At 40.2% G+C, this 20,658-nt stretch overlaps 1 protein-coding gene across 1 annotated transcript in view; it reads left to right on the forward strand.

The window, feature by feature from the left end:
* LOC126188824 (radial spoke head protein 6 homolog A) overlaps positions 1–20,658 on the forward strand; it is a 254,633-nt gene that overhangs the window by 152,463 nt on the left and 81,512 nt on the right. The window contains exons 6-7 of the mRNA XM_049930436.1: positions 3,618–3,737; positions 9,947–10,094. Coding sequence (XP_049786393.1) covers positions 3,618–3,737; positions 9,947–10,094 — 268 coding nt within the window. The remainder of the gene's footprint in view (positions 1–3,617; positions 3,738–9,946; positions 10,095–20,658) is intronic.

The raw sequence follows: 20,658 nt of genomic DNA on the forward strand, positions 1-20,658 counted from the left end.
AACATAACATCACTTACCCTCACAAATCATGAAGTTTCAATTTGTTTCCTCCTTCCCATCTGGATGCTTCAGGTGTCCCTTTTTTCCATCTCTCTCTCCTTCCAGGCTGCTTATGTGCAGATTGTGTTCCTTGGTCTCTTTGTAAATTTAGTAAGTGATCCGAGGATAGTTGCTGTCTCTTTCAGCATACTATATAAACACAATTGCCAAGAAGGCATTTAATAATAAGAAGAGGTCTCTATGTGAGCGCATGGACAGGGACCTGAGGAAGAGATGGGTGAAATGCTTTATATGGAACATCGCATTATATGGACCTGAGATATGGACACTGAGGAAAGAGGGAGGAGAAAGAAAAGAAGCATTTGAGATGTGGTTTTGGAAGAGGTTGGAACGGATGAAGTGGGTAGACATAGTGACAATTGAGAAGGTGCTGAAAAGAATGGATATGGAGAGAGAAATTCTAAAGGTAATGAGGAAGAGGAAACAAAGGTGGCTTGGACGTTGCTTGAGAAGTGATTGTTTACTGATGGATGTTCTGGAGGGAACAGTAAATGGCAGAAGAAGAAGACAAAGAAGATACCAGATGGTGTATAGTATAAGGATAGGAAACAGTTATGAGAAAATGAAAAGGACAGAAAATGACAAGAGTGTATGGAGAGCTACATGTGGAGATCTGCCCTAGGGCAGAAGACTGATGATGATGATGATGATTATGATTATGAAGATACAAACACATTGATAATTGGAACTGCATTTTGTCTTTACACTTTCCAGAGTCTTAACTATTTTATATGACTATTTTTCTTGAGTCATCACTCTGAATCATATTTCCTTCAGTTTACATCTTTTACCTGTTAGTATTGTCCCTATTTATACTTTTTTTTACATCTCAAAGTTTACAGAGGGTTTTAGTTTCAGTTATATATTCAAATAGTTACAGAAAGGGGAGAGAAAGAACTAAAGACCTTTTCTTCAGCATTCTGTAAAACAATGTTTTATACAATAATTAAATACACACATAAGAAAAGAATCACAGTAAATAACTAGCTTATATAATATCATAACATTTTCTTCATAACTTAGGTAAAACATATATTTTGATGAATAGTTTCTAAGAATTCTTCAGTTGTATAGAATTTGTTGTTTTTTAGCCAGGTTTGCAATGTATTCTTATACACTCCTGGAAATGGAAAAAAGAACACATTGACACCGGTGTGTCAGACCCACCATACTTGCTCCGGACACTGCGAGAGGGCTGTACAAGCAATGATCACACGCACGGCACAGCGGACACACCAGGAACCGTGGTGTTGGCCGTCGAATGGCGCTAGCTGCGCAGCATTTGTGCACCGCCGCCGTCAGTGTCAGCCAGTTTGCCGTGGCATACGGAGCTCCATCGCAGTCTTTAACACTGGTAGCATGCCGCGACAGCGTGGACGTGAACCGTATGTGCAGTTGACAGACTTTGAGCGAGGGCGTATAGTGGGCATGTGGGAGGCCGGGTGGACGTACCGCCGAATTGCTCAACACGTGGGGCGTGAGGTCTCCACAGTACATCGATGTTGTCGCCAGTGGTCGGCGGAAGGTGCACGTGCCCGTTGACCTGGGACCGGACCGCAGCGACGCACGGATGCACGCCAAGACTGTAGGATCCTACGCAGTGCCGTAGGGGACCGCACCGCCACTTCCCAGCAAATTAGGGACACTGTTGCTCCTGGGGTATCGGCGAGGACCATTCGCAACCGTCTCCATGAAGCTGGGCTACGGTCCCGCACACCGTTAGGCCATCTTCCGCTCACGCCCCAACATCGTGCAGCCCGCCTCCAGTGGTGTCGCGACAGGCGTGAATGGAGGGACAAATGGAGACGTGTCGTCTTCAGCGATGAGAGTCGCTTCTGCCTTGGTGCCAATGATGGTCGTATGCGTGTTTGGCGCCGTGCAGGTGAGCGCCACAATCAGGACTGCATACGACCGAGGCACACAGGGCCAACACCCGGCATCATGGTGTGGGGAGCGATCTCCTACACTGGCCGTACACCACTGATGATCGTCGAGGGGACACTGAATAGTGCACGGTACATCCAAACCATCATCGAACCCATCGTTCTACCATTCCTAGACCGGCAAGGGAACTTTCTGTTCCAACAGGACAATGCACGTCCGCATGTATCCCGTGCCATCCAACGTGCTCTAGAAGGTGTAAGTCAACTACCCTGGCCAGCAAGATCTCCGGATCTGTCCCCCATTGAGCATGTTTGGGACTGGATGAAGCGTCGTCTCACGCGGTCTGCACGTCCAGCACGAACGCTGGTCCAACTGAGGCGCCAGGTGGAAATGGCATGGCAAGCCATTCCACAGGACTACATCCAGCATCTCTACGATCGTCTCCATGGGAGAATAGCAGCCTGCATTGCTGCGAAAGGTGGATATACACTGTACTAGTGCCGACATTGTGCATGCTCTGTTGCCTGTGTCTATGTGCCTGTGGTTCTGTCAGTGTGATCATGTGATGTATCAGACCCCAGGAATGTGTCAATAAAGTTTCCCCTTCCTGGGACAATGAATTCACGGTGTTCTTATTTCAATTTCCAGGAGTGTATGTATTTAGTGGTACTGTACGAGCTCAGCATGGTAACTTATTAAAAAATTTTATGCTTAAATACTTATATGTAGTGGTTAATAAAAAAGAAAAAGAGAAGGAAAGAAAAGAAAAGGTTGAAAATGTGGGAAGAAATGATGAATAAAATGGGGGTTTTAAAATCGTTAATGACTGTGAAAAAGGGAAAGAATGAAATGCAAATCGGACTTCGTATTACAGAAAAGTTATTGGACTTCGTGATTCAGAAAAGCTATTGTTGGGGTGGTCCTTGTGGCGTTTCTGAGCAAAAGTCAAACCAATTTCCACTACAAAAATTATTTGAAAAAGAACAGAGAATAACAAAATGTGATTAACAGGGGGAAATGGTGTAGATAAGAGTTCATCTTTTACCATGTTAACATGTCTTCTTCCATGCAGCATCCAGGTCTTCAAAAGTCTCCTACTTCATTTCTGCGTGAAAAGTAGTAGCTGCTCTGAAATCTTGCAATCGTCCAGGAATCACTAATTTATACAAATCAAAATCGTCTTGATATTAAATGCAATGTATTTTATGTTGCTGCTTCCATCCTCTGAATTTCATACAAATTTCCACAATACATCTGCACATCAATAAGTTGTTTTTGTCTTAATCAGACCAAGACTAGCTCATAAGTAAGTTAAGCTTCCACTCTCGAGAGACAAAAGACGGATAGAAAACAAATAGAGTTATAATTTTAGTACCTTCATTTTCTTATATATTTTCTCTGCCGTCGAGCGCTCGTACAGCTGCGACGGTATAATTTATATCTGAGGGAACGAGTGTAGCATGGCGAAATTCAAAGTCCCACTACATACAGTTATTATGGACTACAGCAAGTCCTATATGACTTGTGTAACCACAACTGCAGAAAAAAAGAGGCCATAAAACAAAGAAGAAAACATGTCCATCAATATCAAAATTTATTTTCAATACATATAACTGTTTTGTACTTTCAATTTAATCTAATAATCTTGCTAATATATATTGCCCATTTTACAGGTCTACTTTGTTTGTAATAGACCTGGGGAAGAATGGATAGAATTACCCAATGTTACACCCCAACAAATTACTACTGCTCGTCAAATTAGAAGATATTTCACAGGAAATCTGGATACAGAGGTAAGATGCGGTAGTTTTGGTGGGCATTATTAATGCGAAAATTATTTGAGAGTCTGAAATCATAAAATTAAATATTGTAGAAGAGTTCACAAACAGTCTTCAGACTGGTTTTGCCCACCATAAATTTCTCTCCTGTGCCAACCTCTTCATCTCAGAGTAGCACTTGAAATCTACATCTTCAAATAGTTGCTGGATGCATTCCAATTCCTGTCTTCCTCTATAGTTTTAATGCTTTACAGCTCCATCTAGTACCATGGAGCACATAATTTTTAACATTCATCTGTGGCACTACATCTCAAATGCTTTGATTCTCTTCCTTTCTGTGTTTTCCCACAGCCCATGTTTCATTACCATACACTGATTTTCCAGATGTATCTTCTCAGAAATTTCTTCCTCAAATTAAGACGTGTTTGATACTAGTAGACTTCTCTTGGCCAGAACTACACTTTTTTCCAGTGCTAGTCTACTTATGATGTCCTCCTTGCTCCATCCATCATTGGTTATTTTGCTGCCTAGATACTACAGTTCCTTAACTTCATCTACTTTGTGACCATAAATCCTGATGTTAAGTTCCTCTCTGTTCTCTTTCCTGCTACTTCTCAATACTTTTGTCTTTCGTCAATTTATTCTCAATGCACATTCTGTACTCATTAGACTATTGATTCCATTCATCAGATCGTTGATGTCATTTCACCTTGAATTTTAATCCCACTCTTGAACACTTCTTTTATTTCCATCATTGCTTCTTCAATGTATAGATGAAACAATAGGGGTAAAAGACTACATCCCTGTCTTACTTTTATTATTTCCTCTTGGCTCTTGTACGTGTTGTATACTACCTGTCTCAGCCTATAGCTTACCACTATTTTCCTCAGAATTTCAAACATTTTGCACCATTTGACATTGTTGAATGCTTTTTTCAGGTCAACAGAGTCTTGTTTCCATTACCATTCACAACATCAAGACTGCCTCTCCAGAGTTGCCCCAAGTTCTGGAATATCAGGGAGTTTCTAACATGTCAGGGAAATGTCAGGGAAATTTGAAAAAATGCTGGAAAAATCATTTCTGTCTCAGTACATCAAATAGTGTGTTTACTGAGATGTCATGCATCATTTCTAGCTGGGTGCAGCTGACTACATGTGTCACTTCCCTATTCCCTCATTCTTACTGCTTCTCCCCATTATACTATTCCCCTCAGCTTGCACTCAGTGCTGCCAATAGCCTAGCAGCTGCTGACAAGAGACTGGGAGACATGAGGAGTGGTTTGTTTGGATCTGATTCTAAGAGACTGTTGATGCAGCACCCGAAGATGGTGGTCATGTATGCATGAGTTGTGTCTGAGTGATTGTGTGAATGTGTGAGTGTGCTCTCGTTTTCTGACAAAGGCTTAGGCCAAAAATTTAATAGTGAGAGTGTGGTTGTCTTTTCTATGAGTCTTTCTGCATCTCACCAATCATCTTTATGGTGAGTTGGTACAAATCTTCATTATCATTGATTCTCAGAGTATTTGAACAAGTTATCTGTTGCACGGTTTGATCACCACAGTGTCATTTCAGCAACATGCTGTGTGTGACTTGTGAACAGCTGGTCACATGCGTGGACTTCCATGATGTGCCAAAACTGCAGGCCATTTCTGTGGATATCTCTAATAGATCGGGCCTGCCAATTTGAAGCCCGTCAATTCCCGCTAATGTGCAGGCCCTGCCCATCAGATCTAGTCTCACCGATGTGCCTGCAGACCAGGTCTGCTTGTGTGTGGCACAATTTGCAGGATTAGTGTGGTTTATCCATGGAAGAAGAAAATTGTGGCAGTCACTGGAAGTTTATATGCTATCTACTCATGTATTTATTAAAAGAAAATCCATACAATACCTGTAAAATAATAGACATAAAACAGTGGGTAATAACTGACTCCAGTGAAACGTGTCTTTTTGTCACCAAATGTGTTTCGTTTTATTGAAATAACATCAGTTGTCTTACTGCAACACATATACCATTTGGCTTTCTTTCTTCATCTAAAAACAGTTCTTTACAAATGATGTTGATGTTAGTACTTAAGACTTTTGCTGACACGTTTAGAAATACAGAAGTACTTACATTTTTTTGTCAACTTATGTCTTTCTTACCCTTGAGATCTCAAAATTTGTCAGGGAAAAAATGCTAAAACTTGTCTGGAAATCAGGGAAATATCAGGAACTTTCACTTTGGGAAACTTGTGACAGCCCTGCTCTCTGGTGCCTTTACCTTTCCTAAAACCAAACTGATCATCATCTAACAAATCCTGAATTTTCTTTTCCATTCTTCTGTGTATTGTTCTTGTCAGAAACTTGGATGGGTGAGCTGTTAAGCTGATTTTCACACTTGTCAGCTCTTGCAGTCTTCAGAAATGTGTGGATGATATTTTACTGAGAATGTAATGGTATATTGCCAGACTCTTACACTATACACAACAACATGAATAATCATTCTGTTGCCACTTCCCCCAATGGTTTTACAAATTTTGATGGGATATCATCTATCCCTTCTGCCTTATTTGATCTTAAGTCTACCAAAGCTGTTATAATTCTGATTCTGATACTGGATCCCCTGTCTCTTCTGTATCTGCTTCTGTTTCTTCTTCTATCCCATCGGATGTCTTTCCCCTCAATGTACTCATTCCACCTATCCTCTCTCTCTGCATTTCACAGTTGAACTTTCATAGCACTCTTAACATTACCACTCTTGCTTTTAATTTCAGTGAAGGTTATTTTGACTTTCCTATATGGTGAGTTAATCCTTCCAACAATCATTTCTTTTTTGATTTCTTCACATTTTTCATGCACCTGTTTCACCTTAGTTTCCCTGCACTTTGTATTTGTTTTATTCCTAGTTACTTGTGTTCCTGTATTTCTGAATTTCTGTGAACATTTTTTATTTCCTTCTTTCATTGATTGACTAAAGTATTTCTTCTGTTACCCACAGTTTCTTTGCAGTTACCTAAGTTTTTCTTTCCGACTTCTGTGGTTGCCTTTTTGGAGATATTCTTCCTGACTAGTCCATTAAACTTCTGCATACTTTTCATCACTGCTGAATTGTGATCTGAGTCTGTATCTGCTCCTGGGTATAATTTACAATCCAATATCTGATTTCAAAATCTCTGCCTGACCATAATATAATCTAACAGAAATCTTCCCATATCTTCCAGCCTTTTCCAAGTACACCTCCTCCTCTTGTGATTCTTCAACAGAGTATTCACTATTGCTAGCTAAAATTTTATTAAGCACTCAATTAGACTTTCTCATTTCTGTATCAAGCCCATATTCTCACAAAATCCTTTCTTCCACTCCTACTGTGAAATAAATTCCTTTGCTAAACAGAAAAATTCAGTTTTTGACAATATAATGTACTGGATAGATAAAAAAAATCTACTGTCAAAGCAGCAGTAGAAGAACACACACACAAAAAGATTTAACTTATGCAAGATTTTGGAGCCAGCGGCTCCTTCTTCCTTTCCCTTCAACTCTTCTGCTGGAAGAAGGAGCCACTGGCTCCGAAAGCTCGCGTAAGTTAAACCTTTTAGTGTGTGTGTTCTTCTGCCGCCACTTGGTGAGTAGATTTCTTATCCGTGCAGTTACATTAAATTGCTTTGTGAGTCTAACCTCTTTTACATCTTTATCTTCTTGATAGGCCACAAAGAGTATTACAGTTATTGTTTCTATTCTTTGATGGACTAAGTTAAAAGTGTGCTCTGTGAGGATCAGTGAATTACATAACAAAGAAAATTCATTATGTGCTATTTTTCTCATTACATATGATGCCAAAGTGAATGCAGATGTTGACATAGAGAGACATGGGTATGAAACTGCAATTACAGCAAATGGTTGGGGAAGCAGAAGCAATGAAGGTGAAAAATTATTGAACCTTTGTGAAAGGAATAGACTGAAGAATGGAAAGTCATGGTTTGAGGAAGCCATAAGCTAATAATGCATAGCAGTGATTGCACAAAAAAATTAGTTGTTGTTTATATGTTAGTCTATCATGAAATGATCATAAACTTAGCAGGTAGCAAGGTGGTATCATCAGAGGGTTTAGGTACTGCCTGCAGATATTTAGTAATAAACATAGAGAAATGAGGGAGGAGAAAACTGAGGAATTTGAATAAGAGTATGGTAGCTGAAATCACCAGAAATGAACAGACAACATCAAAGAGGAAAAAACTCCCATTGGGCAACCAGCAAACTGTGGAAGGGGAATGGAGGAGTTTTAAGAGCATACTGTCAGGAGCAGCAGAGGAGGAGTGTGGAAGAACTGGTAGTAGGAGGAGATATGGAGTGGCATCTTGGTGGAATTGTAAGATTAAAAAAGTAGTTTTGAAGAGGAATAAGGTAATTAGAGTGTGGTATCAGCAAAGGGCACCAGAACCAAGGAAATAAAATAAAGCAAGGAAGAGTGAGGCATAAAAAGTGGTTGTGGAGGAAAAGAGAAAGTTGAGTGCAAAATTAATCATGGTAATCGATCAGGATAGTAATACTGTAAGTAATGATGAGAAATAGAAGGTGTGGTAGACAATGTAAAAATTTTTCACAAAGATTTTTATTATTTGTTAAACTGTTGCTTGTCTGATTATGATATAGGTTTTGTCATCATAATACTGTGTAAATAAATAGCTCAAATATAGAGACAGTTAGAATGCACCAGGATTTGTATATGAGGATAGGACAGGTGGTTTACCTGTAGCCTTGCTGCAGGAATGCAGTTTCCTTCTTTAATATTATGAGGGAATCATTACATAGGATGGGTTACACTGAGGGGACACATGGATGGTTTGGCTAGCCCCTGTATTGCCGTGGTGCTGCTGCTTCTGGAAACACATGAAACAGCTGGTGTACGTTGTGCAGCTGGTGCTGTGTGGCATGTTGTTCTTGTTGAGAGGATGGGCATGTGCAGCTCCTGTGTGTGTCACTGTGAGCAGGTATAAAAGTTTTGCCACACCAGCAGTGTGGGCGCTAGTAGTGGCGGCACCATATCAGGGACGTAGGATGCCTGTGGAGCAAGTACGGCATCTCTGTCAGCCAGGGGCTGCAAAAAGGGAAGCATAGCAGCAGTGGCAAGATCCCATGTGCTACAAGGTGTGTCAGTCAGCAAGTAGGCTGGCGGTGGGCCAGGAGTGGTGTCAGAAATATAGCATTCAGAAATATAGCATTTAAAGACCTAAATCAGCCTTCTAATTTTTAAAATTTCTTGACAAGTCCCCTGGGTCCCTTCTCTATATTTGCCATGTAATTACATCTGGTGCCACATATCTCCAGAAAACTACCAAGGACTTGTAAAATCAATGCCATGCAGAATTACTACTAGTTTTCCTGATCTGCAGAGATGAATTCTTTCTCTTCCAACTACCTCCTGCTCTTAGTCTCCATTAACACCCCCCCCCCCCCCCCCCACTATCACACTATCTCTCTCTCTCTCTCTCTCTCTCTCTATCTCTCTCTCTCTCTCTTTCTTTCTTTCTCTCTCTGTGTGTGTGTGTAAACTTTTTCCTGATAATTCTTAATTAGATTGTTTGTACTTTTTTTTGCTAATTATTAGTTGCACTATTCATCTTTCTTCTGCAATCTGTCTTTACTTCTCACTCCCACCTCTGGACTGAACCTAGCACATTGTTTAATAGTTTATCACCTCTGACCTTCTCATCATTGTGTAGCCCTTCTCCTCATTGTGTAGCCCTTCTCCTCACTACAGGTGTGTCTCTTGTCATCCTGGGGTCTGAGTGAAATGCCCTCCCCTTTAACCTTTCCCTGTCTTGTTCACATTGAGGAAATGATTAGTTCTGAAAGCTAGATTCCTTTTAATTTTATAAGTGTATATCAATGGTACTGTACATTTTTCCTCTGGAAGGCATCTCATAATTTATTAGTTTTCTCAGCTGAATTTTGCTTAAAGAGAAGTTTAAATTACTCACATACACAAATATCATTAATTAGCTTGTCTTTCAACATCCTGGATAAACTTCACAAGAGCTGCAGAGGTATTGCCAACGATAATGAGTGCATATGATCTGAGAACTTAATTTTAGTCCACACAATTTTTGTTTCAATGTTCAGATTGATGATGTTTCTCCTCAGCTCTCACTATGACTTTTTGTTTATACTGTTATTATTAATATTATTTTCATTCATTTATTTAGGGCGCAATAAATGGTAATGTCTCACAGTGATTGTTTTTTCCAGATGTTTACATATCCACCATTCCCTGGAAAAGAGATTAATTATCTTCGAGCACAGATTGCTCGTATATCTGCAGGAACTCAGATCTCTCCACTTGGATTCTATAATTTTGGAGAGGATGAGGAAGAAGAAGTTGAAGAAGAAGAAGGAGGTTAGAAAATTATCACCATTAGTTCACGCAAAAACTGAATGAAAATTGTGCAGAATTTTAGTAAATGGAAGATGTAAAAGTAACAGCTCACCACATAGTTTAAGGACTAACTGTTCATTAGGCACAAAAACAAGACTAAAAATGTCACTAAGCTTTCAGAAAATATTCATATTCAGAGCTTCTTCTACAGATTATATTAATTACCTCTGAAGATGGAAATCATCTGAAAGTTTAGCAACATTTTTAGTATTGTTTATGTGACAATTTATCTCTTAACACCTAAACTGTTTGGTGAGTTGTTACCTTTACTGCTTCCATTATTTATATTCCACCAAGGAGTCTTTTTACAAAATCTATATGCAAAATGACACTCCCAGGTGGTAACAAGTAGCGTGTGGATAGAATTAAAGAAACAACTGCATAACTGATTTTGGACATTGTGAATTTTCCATTTTAAATGTGCAGGAAATGTCTTCAAAAGCATTTAGTTATTTGCTCAGTTTTGAATTGCTGTACATATTTTCATACTTGTTTTAAATATAAAGATGTAAATCAACACAGTGAGATATGGACCACACTCTACGCCTCAATTATTTTTTATTTAATTATTTTAAAGGCTTCCTGTCATTTTGTAATGTTTCCTATAGCTGATGTATGATGTTCTTCAGCCTCCTGTACATTAAATAGCAATGATCTTCAAGTTTTATATCAGATCTGAGAGACCAGTAATGTCAGATACCTTAGACAAATCATAAAAACTTCAAAAACTATATTTTTCAACTGTTGGTTGGAAAACAGATACTATAAACATCAAAATGATTATTTATGTTCTGTTTACTTGCCTGTGTCTGCTATAATGGAGTTATGGTGTGTGTGTGTGTGTGTGTGTGTGTGTGTGTGTGTGTGTGTGTGTGTGTGTGTGACAGATTTTGCTACAGTCAATTCATTCAGTCTGGCAACACTCTTTATTGGTTAATGTACTTTTAAACTAATTAGGCTTATATTATCAAATGTAGTGGCAAATGATTTAGAGAAAATGTTGACAGCTGCATCTGTCTTAAATTAGGAAGTTTTGGAACTGCTCCTAAGTGCCTTACATTAAGGTCCCTATCCCTGACTGCATCCCTCCTCGAGTCCCTCCTTAACCCCTTTCAGTCACCAATTATTTTTGCCTGAAAAAAAAAAAAAAAAAGCATGGCTTTGTTATCCAGTCCTTCAAATTAAATCATGATTTTTCAGATGTATAAAATATTCTGAGGTGCCTGCCAAGGGGAGATACAATGCGGCCCCATATCAGGACATTGGGTTCAAGTGGGTGCAGTGTTTAGTCGAAAAGTCAAAGTATTTTATTTGATTTTATTTCACCAACGTACATAAATTTCACAAAGCTTACTTAATGATTATATATATAAACTATGGTTTTACACTTGTGAAGAATGATAATCAAAGAAACAATTTTTTTCCTTATAGGCATAAGTAAATGTTACATTTTACATAATAAAATTTGGTTTTGCCTTTGCAACCCAGTTTCTTGCACCTGTAAAATGAATTTTTTTCACTGACCACTGGAAGATGCCCAACATTGTCCAAATAAAATTCAGCTTCTGGGGAACTTCCGCATTGGCTTGTTTTGAAGTACTTAGACTCTCACTAGTGGGACTCCACCTCTTCCTGGCAGCTGGCTTATCTATTTTTGTCGGTACTTGGGCCTCACTTGTCCTAAAGTGAAGCAAATCAAGGTTCTTATTTTTAGGAGCACCTAATTCTGAATCATTTTTCTTGTACTCAATCCATGCATTTATGTATGAAATATCAGTTGCATGAGCAAACATGCGTCCACTTTCAGGTTCCAAAACTGGCTATAAACTGTTGAAAATGGCTGTCAAAAATCGTTTTCAGTTTCAAAAGGAGCTAACTGCATGTTGTCTTCGGGTGCAAAGCCTACTAAATGCCCAATAGGCGTGGCTGTTGCCCTGCCATGTCCGGATACAAAGCATGTGAACAGACATCAGACTTACCAATCTGGACATTCAAAGCTACCTTTCAGTCTGTTATGATTACAATGGATATTTTTCTTATTCAGCTTTAGGTTGGCTGTACTGTAACAAATTCTTACACGGCAATAACATTCTTGCTGCCAGTGCATTGTCATTTGGGTGGGATGAGTGTTTTGTGATTATCTCAGTGTTACTTATCATGAAGTTAGTGGGCTTTATGTCTAGGCTACTCAGCTTACAACATACTGTGTGATATAAAATGTCTGGATCATTGGATGGATTGTCAATTTCAGATGAATGAAGGAGCTCAATAACTTCTTCCATAAGTGGCCTTCGTCCATCGTGGACACGAGGCATTGTGAAATCACCATAAGATGACTAAAAAGACAGTGAAATAATGTGCTAAATTTCTATGCTATTACAACCATTCAATCACAATGTCTTGGAGACATGTATAACATTATAAGCATGTCACTTACCTTTTGTTCTGAAAGACACCTTCAATATTCACCTTCAAGAATGCATGTTTCTATGCACAAATAATTTATTTTTACCTAGACTCAGAAGATATTAACTAGCTGATGGGAGGTACAAAGATTACTGGAAGGTGTCCATGTGACTGTTTTTGGTACCACAGATTGAGATGAGTTGTCGACACTGTTTTCAAATAAACTCTCTGCTTGTGACAATATGAAGACAACAATTATAAATGGTAAAATTTAATGAATTTTAGTATACTAAGCATTTATTTAGTATGTCCTTATATAAGGATGCCATGACCGAAAGGGTTAAGTTCAGAATGTTCCATCTTTAGTTCATATCCACCTTTTCCTTGACCAATACATTGTCTACACCAACCACAACTCCCAATAGCTGCTTTAAAATCCTCCACCTTTTACCCACTGGATGTGCTAAAACATTTGGTGTGATTCTCCTTGAAGCCAAACATAAACTTGAACAAAGCACCACGTACCACTTAAACAAGCTCTCCAGCCTGTTAGTCAAATACTTCACAAGTTGTGTACTACCTGCCCCTTCCACGACTAAAGTCCTCGACACTGCCACCAACAACCCCTCCCATAGCGAACAGGTCCAGCCTAGCCACAATACTTAACCTCCCAATCGTAGCACATCACCCAACCAAGTCCAGCTACAACCTTAGTCAAACTGTAACACCTCACAAACGTGGTCACTACTCACTCATTAACCTCTCATCTGGACCCTCTCTGATCATGTGGCATCTGTTCTTTTCAAAGGCTAAACTTTCAGCCCTACACCAAAATTCAACCACACTGCCTAGTCAAAGATCTCCACTAATTCACAAATAATCTCAACTTCATATACCATTTCATAACCCAACCCCAACACATAGCCTACAGAGCGAACCTGTCGGGAATGGTTCCAGCCCAAAAACCAAATGGTTCCTCCTCCTATTCTCCAAAACCATTACCTCCATGCATTCTTCCTGTTCAGCATTATTTCTCAATCCTTCATGAAAAATGTCACCGAAACCCCAAACCTCACTCAAGCTTCCCATGACCTTTTTGCAGACTGCTCTGTTGTCATCCTCTCTGCAGACAAGGGATCAATTGCTGTAGAACTTGATTGTGAGGAGTACATGGCAGAAGGGCACCTCAACATAAAAAGATGTTCCTGATGACCACCTCTGTTTCCACCCCGACTGAGCTGCAGAAAATCTTGAAATCTGTAGGCCCCTCACAGAGACTCACAACTGCTGCCATCTGACTCCTTACACCTCTTCGTCCAAGCACCTCTCTCTTTTTACCTACTTCACAAAATACACAAATACAACCACCCTGGCTGTCCTACAGTACCTGGCTTTAAAGCCCACATCAAATGCTTCTCAGCCCTGGTTGATCAGCACATCCAACCCATCACATAGACTCTTGCATAAATGATGCCAATGACTTCCTGGAATATCGGAAATCCATGGCACCCTCTTTCATTTGGAATGCTTCTTGTACCATCGATGAGATCCACTTAACACAAATGTCCCACGTACCACACACAGCCTCTCAGCCATAGAAAACAACCCTGTGCCCCTTGTCAGCAATTGAAAAGCAAACCACTGTGAAATGCTACGATGTGTTACAGTGTCTTCTCACTTTGTGCGCACATGGAGTGTGAAGTGAGGGGAAGAACAACAGTTTGATTGCCTCTGTGTGTACTGTAATTAGTTTAACATCTTCACAGCCCCTACGGAGGCACTACATAGATGACTGAAGTATATCTCATGATTCTTTAGTCAAATTGTGGCCATTCGTGCTGTCCTTCTTTGTATATGTTCAAAATCATCTGTTAGTCCAGTTTGGTAAGACCCTCACGCACTTGAGCAATATTCTAGGATGGGTCACACGAGTGTTTTGTAAGCAGTCTCCATTGTAGAGTGGTAGCATTGTCCCATATCTTGTCAGTTGAGAGAAGACTGACATTACATTACTTACAATTGCACGTATGTGATCATTCCATTTCATATCACTACAACTTATTACACCCAAGTATTTGTATGAGTAGGCTTATTATAATTGTGAATCACTGTTATTATAATTTCTGTCATTTTTTGAAATACATGATTTTACATTTCTGTAAATTTAAAGCAAGTTGCCAAATTTTTCACCACTCTTACATCTTATTAAAGTTTCCAGTCCTTTTCGTGCATATTTCAACGCCTCTGCTATTCAACAAGTTGTTACCCATACTCCTTAAATATTTACATTTCATGAGAGCCTTTCTTTATCATATAAGATCTAACTGAATATTTCTTCAGTGACACATGTGAAGTAACATCTGCTCCTGTCGATAACTCTCCACCCAAGGTAAGTAGCTGCATGCTCCTTACCAACAAATCTTAAATTCAGTCACTTATTTTCACTGTTGCCCCATGTAATCGTACTTTTTTTAACAACCACTGAAGTGCTTTAGACTCAAATGCTTTTCAGAAATTGAGAAATACTACATTTACCTCATTCATTCACTTTTTATGTTCTGTAAATCACACCATTAATACATTGATTGTTGTGTGGTCACTGGCAGCCAGAGCTGGCAGCTCTGCTGCATCACTGCTGGCCCCTTTGACAGTCAATGTATTATGGAGCGCCTTCAAGGATGTGCAACAAGTCACATCCATTGCTGGCTACTTTTGTAAAGTATACTAACAACAAATTATGACCAGTGCTAACCTACTAAAACTGATAATTATAGAAATTACTTCTAGTCTACTTAATAACTACAATGAAAATTCTGGGATTGAAAAATATGTAAAATAAGGGAGAGGTAACCACTCACCATAAGTTAATGATGCATAGCACCCAGAGACATGTAACAGAAAACAGAATTCACACTGGCTTTCAAGCTCTTGCTTTGTCTCTAGCTGTTGTTGTTGTTATTGTGGTCATCAGTCCAGAGGCTGGCTTGATGCAGCTCTCCAAGCTACTCTATCCTGTGCAAGCTTCTTCATCTCCCAGTACCTACTGCAACCTACATCCTTCTGAATCTGCTTACTGTATTCATCTCTTGGTCACCCTCTACGATTTTTACCCTCCACGGTGCCCTCCTATACTAAACTGGTGATCCCCTGATTGCTCGGAACTTGTCCTACAAACCGATCCCTTCCTCTAGTCAAGTTGTGCCACAAGCTTCTCTTCTCCCCAATCTGATTCAATCCTTTGTCATTAGTTATGTGATCTACCCATCTAATCTTCAGCATTCTTCTGTAGCACCACATTTCGAAAGCTTCTATTCTCTTCTTGTCCAAAATATTTATCGTCCATGTTTCACTTCCACACATGGCTACACTCCATACAAATACTTTCAGAAACGACTTCCTGACACTTAAACCTCTACTCGATATTAACAAATTTATCTTCTTCAGAAACACTTTCCTTGCCATTGCCAGTCTACATTTTATATCCTCTCTACTTCGACCATCATCAGTTATTTTGCTCCCCAAATAGCAAAACTCCTTTACTACTTTAAGTGTCTCATTTCCTAATCTAATTCCCTCAGCATCACCCGACTTAATTCGACTACATTCCATTATCCTCGTTTTGCTTTCGTTGATGTTCATCTTGTATGCTCCTTTCAAGACACTATCCATTCCGTTCAACTGCTCTTCCAAGTCCTTTGCTGTCTCTGAAAGAATTACAATGTCATCAGTGAACCTCAAAGTTTTTATTTCTTCTCCATGGATTTTAATACCTACTCCAAATTTTTCTTTTGATTCCTTCACTGCTTGCTCAATATAGAGATTGAATAACATCCGGGAGAGGCTACAACCCTGTCTCACTCCCTTCCCAACCACTGCTTCCCTTTCATGCCCCTCGACTCTTATAACTGTCATCTGGTTTCTGTACAAATTATAAGTAGCCTTTTGCTCCCTGTATTTTACCCCTGCCACCTTCAGAATTTGAAAGAGAGTATTCCAGTCAACATTGTCAAAAGCTTTCTCTAAGTCTACAAATGCTAGAAACGTATGTTTGCATTTCCTTAATTTAGCTTCTAAGATGAGTTGTAGGGTCAGTATTGCCTCACGTGTTCCAACATTTCTAAGGAATCCAAACTGATCTTCCCCGAGGTCAGCTTCTACCAGTTTTTCCATTCGTCTGTAAAGAATTTGCGTTAGTATTTTGCAGCTATGACTTGTTAAACTGATAGATCAGTAATTTTCACATCTGTCAACAGCTGCTTTCTTTGGGATTGGAATTATTATATTCATCTTGAAGTCTGAGGGTATTTCGCCTGTCTCATACATCTTGCTCACCAGATGGTAGAGTTTCGTCAGGACTGGCTCTCCCAAGCCCGTCAGTAGTTCTAATGGAATGTTGTCTACTCCCGGGGCTTTGTTTCGACTCAGGTCTTTCAGTGCTCTGTCAAACTCTTCACGCAGTGTCATATCTCGCATTTCGTCTTCATCTACATCCTCTGCCATTTCCACAATACTGTCCTCAAGTACATTGCCCTTGTATAGACCTTCTATATACTCCTTTCACCTTTCTGCCTTCCCTTCTTTGCTTAGAACTGGGTTTCCATCTGAGCTCTTGATATTCATACAAGTGGTTCTCTTTTCTCCAAAGGTCTGTTTAATTTTCGTGTACGCAGTATCTATCATACTCCTAGTGAGATAAGCCTCTACATCCTTACATTTGTCCTCTAGCCATGCCTGCTTAGCTATTCTGCACTTCCTGTCGATCTTATTTTTGAGACGTTTGTATTCCTTTTTGCCTGCTTCATTTACTGCAATTTTATATTTTCTCCTTTCATCAATTAAATTCAATATTTATTCTGTTACCCAAGGATTTCTACTAGCCCTCGTCTTTTTACCTACTGCTGCGTTCACTACTTCATCCCTCAAAGCTACCCATTCCTCTTCTACTGTATTTCTTTCCCCCATACTTGTCAATCGTTCCCTTATGCTCTCCCTGAAACTCTGTACAACCTCTGGTTCTTTCAGTTTATCCAGGTCCCATCTCCTTAAATTCCCACCTTTTTGCAGTTTCTTCAGTAGATTGTGGTCAGAGTCCACATCTGCCCCTGGAAATGTCTTACAATGTAAAACCTGGTTCCTAAATCTCTGTCTTACCATATATAATCTATCTGAAACCTGTCAGTATCTCCAGGCTTCTTCCATGCATACAACCTTCTTTTATGATTCTTGAACCAAGTGTTAGCTATGATTAAGTTGTGCTCTGTGCAAAATTCTACCAGGCGGCTTCCTCTTTCTTTTCTTACCCCCAATCCATATTCACCTACTACGTTTCCTTCTCTCCCTTTCCCTACTGACGAACTCCAGTCACCCATGACTATTAAATTTCGTCTCCCTTCACTACCTGAATAATTTCTTTTATTTCATCATATATTTCTTCCATTTCTTCGTCATCTGCAGAGCTAGTTGGCATATAAACTTGTACTACTGTGGTAGGCGTGGGCTTCGTATCTATCTTGGCCACAATAATGCGTTCAGTATGCTGTTTGTAGTAGCTTACCCGCAATCCTATTTTCCTATTCATTATTAAACCTACTCCTGCATTACCCCTATTTGATTGTCTCTAGCTAAAGTACAAAAATTCACACACACAATAGCTGTGTTTTACGTCCCATCGATATCGAGGTCATTGGAGCACGTGATGACACAGAAATCCAACTCTCAGTGAGACTGATTACTGATTATGGATAATTGAGAGCAGCTCCCTAGGCTGATGGAAGTTGGGATTGGGTAGAGAAGGATGCATGAGGAAATGAGGGGCTAGCGGGATAATGAAAGGCTGGTGTTTTGGCAGATGAATCGGTGGCTGCACTGCAAGATGAAAGGAGTTTGGAGAGCAGAGCACATAAGAGATATGTAGAGAGTGAGATGGTAGGGAAAGGGAGGTTTGAAACAAGATTAAGATGGAGATGAAGAGGAAGACAGAGAGGGGAGCAAGAAAGGGAGAAGGGTGGAAAATGGGTGTGCAGGAAGGGTGGTGCAGGAAGGGTGGGAGGGACCGAGAGAGAGAGAGAGAGAGAGAGAGAGAGAGAGATAGAGAGAGAGAATGTGCACATGAGGGGGATGATGAGGGGGGTGCGGGGGTGGGGGCTGATGGGAGAAGGCAGTACACGATCTAGATGGGAAAGGAATGGTGAGGACAGAAGAGAGAAAGGAAAAGATGAGGAGTAGCAGTAAGAAACAGGTAGCAGAGTTTTATGCTAAAGGGGTTGCGAGAGTGCAGGATATGTTGCAGAGCCAATTCCCACCAGCATAGCTGATATACACAGAGGTGGCAAAATTCATGGCATACCTCCTAATACCATGTTGGACCTCCTTTTGCCCAACACAGAGCAGCACCTCAATGTGGAATGGACTCAACAGGTTGTTGGAAGTCTCCTGCAGAAATAATGAGCCAAGCTGTCTCTACAGCCATCCATAATCGTGAAACATTTCTCATGCAGGATTTTGTGCACAAACTGACCTTTTGATTATGTTCCATAAATGTTCAATGGGATTCATGCTGGGTGATCTGGGTGGCCAAATCATTCACTCAAATTGTCCGGAATGTTCTTCAAAGCAGTCATGAACAATAGTGGCCAAATGATATGGCACAGTGTCATAAAAAAAAAAAATGAAGTCGTGGACCAGAGGACCCAGTGCATTTCATGTAAACACAGCTCACACCATTATGTGCCACCACCAGCTTGCACAGTGCCTTGTTAACAACTTAGATCCATGGCTTCATGGGTTCTCCAGCACACTCAAATCCTACTGTCAGCTCTTACCAACTGAAATCGGGACTCATCTGACCAGACCACAGTTTTACAGTCATCCTAATGGACACATTCGTTGCACATCCCACTTTGAGTTCTGCAGTTATTTCAAGCAGTGTTGCTTGTCTGTTAGCACTAACAACTCTACACAAACACTGCTGTTCTCAGTTGTTAAGGGAAAGCTGTCAGCCACAGCATTGTCCATGGTGAGAGGTAATGCCTGAAATTTGGTATTCTCAGGATGCTCCTGACAATGTGGATCTCAGAATATTGAATCCCCTAATGATTTCTGAAATGGAGTGTCCCATGTGTCTATTTCCAACTACCATTCCACATTCAAAGTTTGTTAATTCGTGTCATGCTGTCATAATCGCGTGCATATTACTGTCCCGTGACTTGTCACCTTAGTGTATAACATTACTGCTTTCACACATTGCTCTGCATTTTGTTGTGAAGGAGGTGTTGTGACTGCACTGTGGTAAGAGATGGTGGATGGATGTATGGGACAGGTCTTGTGGTTGTGTTGGCACAAGGGAATGACCCATGTGGTTTAGGTTAGGGAAGAGATATTCTGAAGGTTGGGTGGGCACCAGAACGCTACTTTAGCTGATTTGGATAGGATTTTGGGTAGGATATTCATCCTCTCAGGGCATAAGAGGTTGTGAAAACCCTAGTGAAGGATGTAGTTGAGCTTTACAAGCCCAGAGTGATACTTAGTGACTAGAGAAAAGCTGGTTAACAGGTTTACTAGTGTCAGAGGAGGAGATCTGGTAATGTAGGAGCTGGATAGGATATTGTCTGTCAATAAGGGCTCTGGAAAGTTTATGAGTATATTTTGATGATGCCTAATTTCTTCTTCTTCTTCTTCTTCTTCTTCTTCTTTTTGCGTAGCAAAGCAAGCTGCTCCTTTGTGGACTGCATTTTCATCTTCTTCTCCCAGAACCTCTTCAGTCTTTCTCTTCTCTCCCGTGCTTCTTCCGAGATCTTCAGTGTCCTTTTCTTCTGTCGACTCCACTGGTGACACTTTAATCTTTTCCTGTATTCTTCTCTGTCATTGATCTCCAGCTTATTGGTCGGTGTATATTTGTTCCTCCAATTTTCCTTTCCTTTGACCTCGATTCCCAATTCCAACCAGTCCTTCCGAAGTTCAACAAACCACTGGGTTCCTGTCTTTCTCCTAGTCCTCCCTGTTGTTTCCCACACTCTCTTCGTCATTCTGTCCATACTCATCCTAATAACATGTCCAGCAAACCTTGCCCATTTCGGTCTGATTTCCCTGGATATGGTTCTCATGTTCCATTACAGTTCTT

The sequence above is a fragment of the Schistocerca cancellata genome, chromosome 5, assembly GCF_023864275.1.
Source record: "Schistocerca cancellata isolate TAMUIC-IGC-003103 chromosome 5, iqSchCanc2.1, whole genome shotgun sequence".
Lineage (NCBI taxonomy): Eukaryota > Metazoa > Arthropoda > Insecta > Orthoptera > Acrididae > Schistocerca > Schistocerca cancellata.